This window comes from Myiozetetes cayanensis, unplaced genomic scaffold (assembly GCF_022539395.1).
Source record: "Myiozetetes cayanensis isolate MyiCay16 unplaced genomic scaffold, myiCay2020 scf5-8, whole genome shotgun sequence".
In the NCBI taxonomy this organism is placed as follows: domain Eukaryota; kingdom Metazoa; phylum Chordata; class Aves; order Passeriformes; family Tyrannidae; genus Myiozetetes; species Myiozetetes cayanensis.
The window spans coordinates 41,224,016-41,234,000 of record NW_026087742.1 but is presented as its reverse complement, the minus strand read 5'-3'; the positions used below and the strand labels follow the sequence as shown (position 1 = coordinate 41,234,000).

At 40.8% G+C, this 9,985-nt stretch overlaps 1 protein-coding gene across 3 annotated transcripts; it reads left to right on the top strand.

Annotated features, from left to right (window-relative positions):
- Positions 1–186: 186 nt before the first annotated feature.
- On the top strand, positions 187–9,646 carry MSANTD4 (Myb/SANT DNA binding domain containing 4 with coiled-coils). 3 transcript variants are annotated; one of them, XM_050333068.1, is made up of 4 exons: positions 201–219; positions 3,240–3,297; positions 5,659–6,287; positions 7,736–9,646. In XM_050333068.1, exons 3-4 carry the CDS (start codon positions 5,826–5,828, stop codon positions 8,309–8,311), a joined length of 1,038 nt encoding a protein of 345 aa, XP_050189025.1. In that variant the 5' UTR covers positions 201–219; positions 3,240–3,297; positions 5,659–5,825; the 3' UTR covers positions 8,312–9,646. The 3 variants fall into 3 exon arrangements, with proteins under 3 accessions (XP_050189024.1, XP_050189025.1, XP_050189023.1); XM_050333067.1 differs by lacking the exon at positions 3,240–3,297 and having other exon boundaries at positions 187–219; XM_050333066.1 differs by lacking the exon at positions 201–219 and having other exon boundaries at positions 355–3,297.
- The last annotated feature ends 339 nt before the right edge of the window (positions 9,647–9,985 follow it).

The following is a 9,985-nucleotide window of genomic DNA, read 5'->3' as shown; positions in this document are numbered from 1 at the left end:
TTAGCCAATGGCTGCCCGGGTGCGGCACGCCGCGCGGCCCCGCGGGCGGAGGGACGTGGGGGATCCCGGCCGGCCCGGCGCGTCAGGGCGGGGCGGGGATAGCGGCGGGCACGGCCCGCCAATAGGCGCGTGGAGAAGACTGACAGACAGGTAGCTCGCCCAATGAGAGCGCAGTGGCCGTTAAAGGGCCGGCGGCCCGGAGGGGAGCGCCAGGCGCAGGTGAGCGGGCAGTGCGGCCCCCGGGGACCGGGCGGCGGCACCGGGCGGGGAGGGGGCGGCCGCTGCTTTCGCATTGTGCCGGCACCCCCTGGCACCTTCGGGAGGGGTAGAGTGGTGCGGCTCTGCCGCTCTGGGCCCCGGGGGCGGCGAGGCGATTGTCCTCCGCCTTCTCTCGCCGCGGGGAGGCTCCGCTCCTCCTCCTCCTGCTCCCGGGAGAGTCGCGCGGCCGTGCCTCCTGGAGGGACCCTGGGCTGCGGCGGGAGCCGCGGGCCCGGCTGCTCCCCGGGGCTCAGGGCTCGGGGCAGCCCTGCCCCCGCCTTCTTTTGTTGCCGCCTCGCTCCCCGCAGCGCTCGGGTGGGACCGGGCTGGAGCTGGCCCCGCACCCGGGGCTGTGCCCGCACCCATCCCTCCGAAACGCGCACCCCGCCGGGGAGGGGCTTTTGTGCCGCTCGTGGCCGTGGCTGGTTCAGAGGAAGGGGAATTTCAGCCTGACGAGTCTGTGGATTCATTAGCCTGAGTCCACAGCTGCCCCTCCTCTTTGCTTCGTTAAATGGTCCTTTTAGGTGGTATTGGTTCCCTTCCCTGCGTGCCTTTTCGTTTGCGCAAACAGTGGGGTTCTTGCAGGAGGGGCTGTCTTTGGGCATGTGTTGGCCAGCACTCATCCTCTCTTTGTACAAATCCTGAAGTTGTGCCAAGTCAACGTAGCCATCTGTTGGGAATCACATACGAAGTTTTCTAGAAATCCCCAGGCTTTAGTATCATCCAAAGATAACTCAGACTCTCGAATTTTGTTTTAAAAAACTTAGAAGTAACAGGTTCTCCTAATTTAAACTTTGGGTTTTTATTCAAGCATAAACCCTGAAAGTTAGGGGGGGGGGGAAGGACTATCAAGACATCGTATTTAAAAAAATCATGATTTTCCTAAAGAATAATTCTTAGACTGTTGATGCTAGCAGCAATCCTTAGGTCCTGGTGAATGCAAGGATGTTTTTTTTTTTTGCTTCCCTGTTTATTTTGGGGGGGGGGTTGGTTAATTTTTTTTTGTTAGTCTAGCATTTAGACAATAAGGTGTGAACAAAGGAGACAGAAAAGACAGAGGCAGAATGTGGATGCCTCTGCCATTAAGTATGTCAAAGGTATTCAGTATGTGTGTGTTCTGCATGTTTAGGGAGTTTCGAGCTTAGTTTTACAATACTTGTTTCATTTCAACCCTGACAAAAAGTTTGTGTTTCTTTAGTCCAGCGATGAAAACCTTCTTGACACTGGGTTACTTCTGGCCTGACAGGACTCTGAAACTTTTAGTTCCATGTTACCATCTTTTCTGGAAGACCTTTGAGATCTTTGCTACCATACAATCAGATTTTTTTTTTTTTTATTGTCAGCGCTCTGCATTTCTACACGAACTGTAAAGATAGGCAGTTTGCATTTTCAGTTTCCCTCCCCCCCCGCCCCAGCTTCTTGTGCTCTTCCTCACAGAGGGGGAGAGCACAGAAAACTGAAAAGTCTTTGACTTAACTAAGAACTACTTAGCAACAACCAGCACATCAGTGTGTTAGCAACAACCATCGCATCAGCGTGTTATCGGCATTATTGTCACAGTAAATCCAAAACACAGCACTGTCCTGGCTACTAGGAAGAAAATTAACACTATCCCAGCTGAAACCAGGACAGTGCTGTATGTCATGTTTTTGTAAATCAAGCTTTTCAAAGTGGTGGTAAGGTAGCTGTCTAGAATGTGTACAAGTCCTAGATTATTGCCATTCCTGTTTCTTATGTACTTTGAGCGTGTAACAGTTCATTTTTCTGCATTAAAGAGTAATATGCTGGAGATCATCTAGCCATGTCAGAAAACTGAATATCCCAAACCTCAGGTTTAGTTAGATAATAAGGCTTTTTAGTTAATATATCAGAAAAGTACAGTGCCATAGTGGATTTGAGCCATTCCTGGGAATAAGTACACTGTTAAAACAATTCACTAACACCCATTTATATTAATAAGATGGGAATCGTCCTTAATGAGGTGATGTGCTTTTAAAAAGGGAAGGATTAGAAAAGGCAAGATGTCCTTAGCTATTGGAAGTTAGTAGTTATGGGTTTTGAAACAGATAGATTTGGTTGATGCTTCACTGGGAAATTCAGGGCTTGTATCAGACCTGTTCAAGCAAAAGTTAAAAAAAGCCTAAAATAAAACTTTACCTAATGAAGGAGTTGGATGCCAGTAGTTTCCAAGTTAGTATTGTAGTTCTTAAAGGGCATGTCCTTGGCTTAGAGCATAAAATCCAAAACCAAGATTAGACACTTCACAAAGAGTGGCTAGGGAAATCAGTCAGATGGTAGGAAGCACTGGCACAAGGAGCAGTGAGGCTGACCCACAGGGTAACCTGACATTTGCGTGTTTTAACTCTGAACCTTCTCTGGGGCTAAGGAGAAAGCTTGGCTGTCTGTGTGTTCTGTGTTCATGTAGAACTGTGTTTAGAAGATGATGAAAATTTGATTTGAAAACCCAGGTTGGTTTTTTGTTGTGTTTTTTTTTTTCCCTTTGTTTGTGCCCATATTGTCCTACTGTGCTAGCTTTGAGAAATTTAGGGAGGGCCAGGGTAACTAGAGATGCCATATGAGTCTAAAATCTTGTGGTTCCCTGTTACTGGGAATGACCAGAACCTTGTTCATGTAGCTGGGGCTAAGTAAAGGACTTAGCTAGTGTATACCTTGACATGAAAAGTCTTCTGTTTAAGTATCTTAAGAGAAAAGTATCTACTGGTACTTTCAAGAGTTTGATGTACTCAACTGGGGAGTACTTAGGAAAGTTTGACCCATTTTCCCATAGTTAGCAAGGTACTTGAGTGTTCCCTTAAGTTCTACTTAAAACCAAACCTGAAGTTCTACTGATTTCAGTGGAGATAAGTGTGACCTTATAAACAGAGATTTCATGTCTTGGTAGTGACAAGTCAGAAATACTGTAATTCTTGTGAAAGTTATGTTGTACCTGAGAACTCTATGTAATTCTTTTTACCTGGAAGACCAACTCAGGATGGATACCTCTGTATCTTTCACACACACTCCCCACCTTGAAAACAGGTAAGTGCAAATGTATGTGTTTCTAAAGCCAGTATGAAGATATGAGTACTTGGTCATTCCCTGCTAACCAGGAATCACTATATATTTATCAGTCCAAAATAATTGCCTTGTAAATAGTGAAGATTCTAAAAGTGTTCTAAATTTGTTCTGTGTGCAGGTAGCTTTCCTGAAGAATTTGCTTACTCAGTGACTTATCAAAAGGTTGAAAAACACCCACAACCAAAGACTTTACACAAGATAAACATAGAATTTGATGTAGTAAAGCATCAAAATATGTAAAGCACTAATGCTTTAATTTGCATTTATAAAGCTCAGCAGGTACCAAAAAAAATTGATTTACTGAGAGAGAAGCAAATATGATTCTGCTTTCTTGATACCTTTTTGTGATAAACTTATAATAATCAAGGTTAAGGGATATACTTAAAGATCAGATAAAAGTCTTAGAAAAAAAATGTAATTTTAGCAGATCCAGTGCTGTGTTCTGGTATAAATCTGATTTTCTAAATTGCCACAAATTTTTTCACTATTGGCCATTTCTAGTTAGGGGTCTGCATTAAAGCACTACATTACGTTATTTTGTTAAACAATTCTCTTTTCACAAAACCAACTAGAATTTTATTTTCAGAAGGGTAGAATATTTCACACATCCTAAACAGCAACATGCAGCTTCCTACTTGAGTCTGAGGAGTCCAAAGTGCTGGGTAGCTGCATGGGAGAATCGGGGAGTGGTGTGTGCTAATACATGCTCATGCTTTATGCAATTGATTTTCTCTTGGGACTTTGTTTTGCATGTTTGCTAGCTACTGATCATTGGAATTAAGTGGATTAACAGTGAGAACAGTATTGTAATGATGAAAAGTAGTTAAGCAGTTTTCTAAATGCAGCATTTTAAAAAATACTTGATGGCAGCATGTTTGCACGTTTGGTATGAAAGGTTGTTGCTTGACGTGGAAAATTGCAAGTGAGCCACTTATTGGCAGTCAGTAGTGCATAGGAGATGAATAACAATATCTGCACTACATTATCCCCCAAATGGAGAGTTGTGTTGTGCTGATGTGTATGTTTTAACCAAGTTTAGGGAGAATAACAGAATAAAAAAATAGCTTAGTAAGTTAAGAATCCTTTATAGCTCGTGGAGGTCATGGAGGGGGAGGATAAGAGTTAAGTCCATCAGTCAGTAGCAATTGAATATATAATCTGCAAGCCATTCGCCTTCAGGTGGACAAATGTCTGCCTGAACAGTGAGCAAACACAGCAGCTTGAAACTGGATGGACTGTGGTACTATTGTAAATCACTATGGTAAATCCCTGGCCTGCTTGGTTTAAAGCCTTCTAAACCTATCTAGAGTGGTAGGTAAGACAGTACAAATGATTGGTCAAAATAATCCTAAATTGGACCCATTACCAAGCAATCTGTGACCAAGAACCATTTTTGATTCTCAGTTTCTGCTTTCAGGTTTTGGTTGTTTTGTTTCTTTGGGTTTGTTTTTTGTAATAAAATCTATGTTACTGCAGTGATGTTCATTACTGCATTAATAGTCCCCTGTTTTCTCCCACTCAAACTGTTCACCTCTGTACAGAGTTTCACACAATCTGTCAGGTGTATTTATGGGGTTTAGTGTTCTCTTCAGCATCAGGGACAGGACCAGCTGTTGCTGAGGGCAGAGAGCTGAATGAACTTCAAAGCTGCCATTGCATCTGACATGTTTTGCGGTGTGAGAAGGACAGAGCTGCATGTAGTGACTTAAATCTGTTTACTGTTAAAACATCTCTCATGCACGACATTTGTTTGAGCTAGTAGTTATTTCGTGACATTAAACAGGACTGCTTCAGCTATTTTATTTCTGACTAAGATAAGTCAGAAGAGCTTCTAAAATTTCCATTTTCCATATTAATCTACTTTTTTCTAATGGAAATGGTGTCTCATTTAAAATATGTCTCAGAAATTTCAGTCCCCTACACACTTGATGTTTTTGAAGTAATGATATAACAGTTTCAGCTTCTTTTGGAAATAATTTAGCATTCAAACTGAAATGTGTATGTCAAATTTCAGTCCTAAGCAAATCCTGACTGGCAAAACTCTTAAGAGTTGAAGGGAAATAGCTGTGTTTTTGTAATGGAAATATCCAATCAACTGTAACAGCTCATGACATGGATATATTAATGGTTGTGTAATTCATAGGACATTAGAGAAGGTATCTATGGCTACTTTATATTCAGAGTCTAAGAAAATGGTTTTATCAAATGAACAATCAGGTCAAAATACGTATTCCGTAAATGATGATTGAGGAGTCAAGTTGTTAAATGAAAATATATGGTGTGTACCTTGGAGATTTATGTTGTTTGCTCTTTTTCTCTTAGGAAGCCTGACAAATAGAAAAATACTACAAAGTGAAGAGAAAATTCACTTCACGAGAACTGAGCTCTGCTTTCATTGGCTTCTAAATTTATTTATATTAGTAGCTGACTAGTGTCAGATCATCTCTGTAGTCTACTGTGGTGAAATTATTAGGTTAAAGCTGGAAAAGATGAAACAATTAAAAAGAAAAAGAAAAAGCAATTTTAGTGTTCAGGAAACTCAAACTCTCCTTAAGGAAATCAGAAAAAGGAGAGAAGTACTCTTTTCAAAGCAACTTAATACAACAATTAATGAGATGAAACGGAAAGCTTGGGAGGAAATAGCAGAGTGTGTCAATGCTGTAGGTGAAGGAGAGCAAAGAACAGGGACAGAAGTGAAAAGGCGATACCTTGACTGGAGAGCACTCATGAAGAGAAAACGTCTGAATGCAAACATCAAAGTAGTAGGTGCTGGGTTTCACCTTCCTTCATCCAATTTAGATGACTCTCTCAATGAAGACATGGATGAGAAAATGGGATTTTCAATTGAATCTAGTTTTGAATGGCAAAATATCACTGACTTCAGAGAAGCCGGAGGATCTTTAACAGAAATCAAAGTAGAAGAGGAAGAGGAGGATCCACAGAATTTTGAAGTGAGTGACTGACATGCATTAGCTGTGTGCAATATGGCCTTTGTTTCATTTCAGCATAAAGCTACTGTGTTTCTTAATAGTCTCTGTCTCTGTTTTTTTTCCTGAATGTGTGAATTAAAGAAACCGTAGAAACAAATATATTTCAGAGAGATAGTATTCAAATCTAGCAACTTGGAATTGGGTGTAACGTCTTGGATGTTGATTATTGAATTGATATACCTAAAGCTGGAATATGTCTTTGCACATGTATTTTCCATTTGTACGTGCCACAGATAAGAATTAGTTCAGTCAATAGAATGAAAATAACACTCTTGAAGGAAACTGGTTATTATTATAATACCCAGGCTGTCTGGATGGATGAATGGAGAAGAAAAGTGCACTTCTTCAACAAATGAAAGCATATGTTACCTGCAGGTACAGATGACCATTCTTCTCTTTCAGAATTTTGGTGTGATTTTGCCAAGCAGTTACGGATTCTCTAGACAGGTTGCTACTCCTAGTAATACTGTGATTGTCCTGGGGAAGGCAGCCAGCTGGAGTCAAGTCAAATGTTGGGATAGTTTTTCTGTACCTCTACAAATATATAGTTCTTTTTTCAAAAAGGGGTATTCAAACAGTTTTGCCTTTTTTTTTTTTTTTTTTTGCCCAAGTGGGAAGGGTAGGGAAGCAGCTTCTGTCTTAGCTCATTTGATATATGTGCTGGGAAAAAATCAGCAGAAGCTGTTAAATGGTAGTGAGACTACTGTCAGACAGTGCTGAAGAACAGTGTCTGTCTTCTGCTGAGAGCAGTGGTCCTAACCATCTCATCATCTGCATCATAAATAGCTTTACAGCAAATGTGGTAATACAGAGTGGTTAAAGTCCTGTATATAGACCCACGTAATGGAGTTGGGAAGGTTAAGAGCATGTGAAAGATGTCAGTGTTAAGTGTTTTATAAAAAATAGAATCCTCAAATTAGTGAAGGTTGGGTTAGCTTACATAGCACATAGCCTATGAATCCATCTGCTCTGATAAATAATTAGTCTCAGCAAATTCCTAGTGGCTTCTCTAAATGTCACTCAGGTCTATGAAAAGTAAGAACAACATATGGTCTCTTACATCCGTTTTTCTGTCAGTGGTTCTGAATGATCTGTAATAACCGTGCCATGTTTTCTGTATGTTCTTGCGTGTCCTCTGTGTTGCATTTTGTATGTTCCACTGACAAGCTGATTTTGCATTTTCAATTACCAGGTATTAACTTACAGACAAAGTGTGTTTCTCTACCTGTGTAATGGTAGAAAAATTCTCTGATCTAAAATGGTTATTTCACAACACGTGATTTAAACAGTTCTGAGTAGCTTTAAAGATGAAAAAATGCAATATGTTCTTTTCAGTCAAGTTGTGTGTAACGCATTTATTCTGGCATAAGGACTGGAGAGTAATTCTTGTCTGTCACGTTCCTCTGCAGTTTCCTATTGAGGAAGAAGAAGAAATATTGTCATCAGTTTTGCCGGATTCGAAAAAGGAAAATGACCTACCAGACTTCCCCCACATTGAAGAGTTTGGAAATCTAAGCTCTGCTCAAGCTAGGCTAGCCTATGAAGATTCTCACTTGCTTATAAATCTGGAGAAGCAGAAGCTGGATCTGGAGAAACAGCGACTAGACATTGAAGCAGAAAGGCTGCAAGTGGAGAAGGAGCGCCTGCAAATTGAAAAGGAACGGTTGCGGCACGTTGACCTGGAGCGCGAGAGGCTTCAGGTTGAGAAGGAGCGACTTCAGATTGAATGGGAGAAACTCAGGCTGGAGACTCTGCAATCCGAAAAACCTGCCCTGGAAAATGACCTCACCCAAACAGAAAAACCCATCATGCAGCCTCTGGATCTAGAAACTGAAAAGTTAAAACTTGAAAAAGAACGTTTGCAGTTAGAGAAAGAGAGGCTGCAGTTTCTAAAGTTCGAGTCAGAGAAGCTGCAGATTGAGAAGGAACGCTTGCAAGTGGAGAAGGAGCGCCTTCGAATTCAGAGAGAGGGTCACTTGCAGTGAACTTCTCAACTAAAGTGTCAACATTAGTGTTTTGATGTTTCTAAAATAGAAGTAGTTCTTTTCGTAATACTGAAACTGTCCTAGAGGATAAACATTTTTCTGTTCAGAGTTGAACATTATGTTAAACTGAAAAAAAATGGTGCTCAATATGTCAGTGTGCCTACATAAGTGAGCTTATATGTGAAATTACTTTTCAGTGTATCAGAACTAAGTGTTATGTTCTCGTCTTCAGTATTGTGCTGTATTAGTTTGGTATCCTCCTCTTATAGACATGTTGGGAAGAATCAAGGCTGAACCTTATGCTGTTTTTCACTGTAGTAACAGTAAGGAAGGATCAGAATAAATCAACATATGTTGTGAGGACATGGTGCTGACAATTGCCCATACGGTAACAAAGTATAATTTAGGCAGAACACAGTAATAGAGAGTCATGATGAGATTGATTCATTAGTTTTCCCTTTTTTGTTTTGTTTTTTTTCCCACTCCCACAATTGCAGAAAGAGTTGAAGAGTTTTATAGAAGTTAAAGTGCAAGTTAAATTTGTTGCAGTTGTTTTTACTGTTGTTCCATGGCTTGAACTGAATGAGAGTGCAGAAAATAATATAGTTTCTTTTGCATTAAGTATTCATACTAGATAAAGTTACACATCAACCATAGCTACTGTAAGCTAGACTTTTGGTTGCACCAGATCCTTAATAATGCTGTATGGAATATAGCACAGGGATTTGCTCTCTGGTGAGTCTGTGATGACCCCCTGAAGGAAATTTCTAGACGTGGTTTGTTTGTTGAAAGACAGTAGCTGGTGATGGGAGTTTCAGGAGTGGAGACACAGAGGCTGAGCGGAGACTAAGGAACACTGAGCTTGAACACGAACATGCCTGTTGCTCGTTCTGCCTGGCCAGCACTGGGGTCATGTCTGCAAGGCAGCCAGAAGAGGCTTCTATGACATCATATGGTATATTTTAACTAGACAAACAGAAATAGTCCATGCTGGAGGCTGTCGATATTTTTCATAAGCAATGTATTCATTTAACAAAAAAAACCAAGGAAGGAAGCTTTCATTATTTTGTATATGTTTAAATCCCAACTGAGCCACATTTCACATTTCTCATTTTTCTGCAAGTAGCTATCTTTTGTTGACTTCATTTGAAACTTAGGACTATGAGAATGCTAAGTCTAAGTATATGTTGAGTGACTTACGTGAATTCTTGTGCAAGTAAATATATTTATACCACTACAGGTTTACTTTTATTCTGCAAAGAAAATGTTATTTTTTTATTACTGAAACAAGTATGCTTCTACAGTGGAAATAAATTTGACTACTACACTCCAAAATGGCTCTTGAAACTGTCTTTCTTCACAGAGAGAGAAGGCTATATCTGAAGAGAAACCTAGATGCTCAACACTGCAGCACCCCAAAATTTCTGTTCCCTATATTCCCTGTGTAGTAAATCACAGAGATCAAACCCCTCAGAGTTGAACCAGCTAGATAGAAATGTATCTGAAATTTTTTTTCCTGGATATGGTTGGATAGCAGAGGCTTGATGCCAGGTGCCCCCCAGAACTGCTCTATCACTCCCCTCCTCAGCTGGGCAGGGTAGAGAAAATGTAACAAAATGCTCCTGGTTTGAGCACTTCTCAATTACTGTAACAGGCTAAACAGATTCAGCTTGG

Bases quoted from the DNA above. Each gene is read 5' to 3' on its own strand.
- MSANTD4 (XM_050333067.1), top strand. From the start codon at position 5,826: ATGAAACAATTAAAAAGAAAAAGAAAAAGCAATTTTAGTGTTCAGGAA. The intron at 6,288-7,735 runs GTGAGTGACTGA...GTTCCTCTGCAG, and splicing joins AGGATCCACAGAATTTTGAA to TTTCCTATTGAGGAAGAAGA.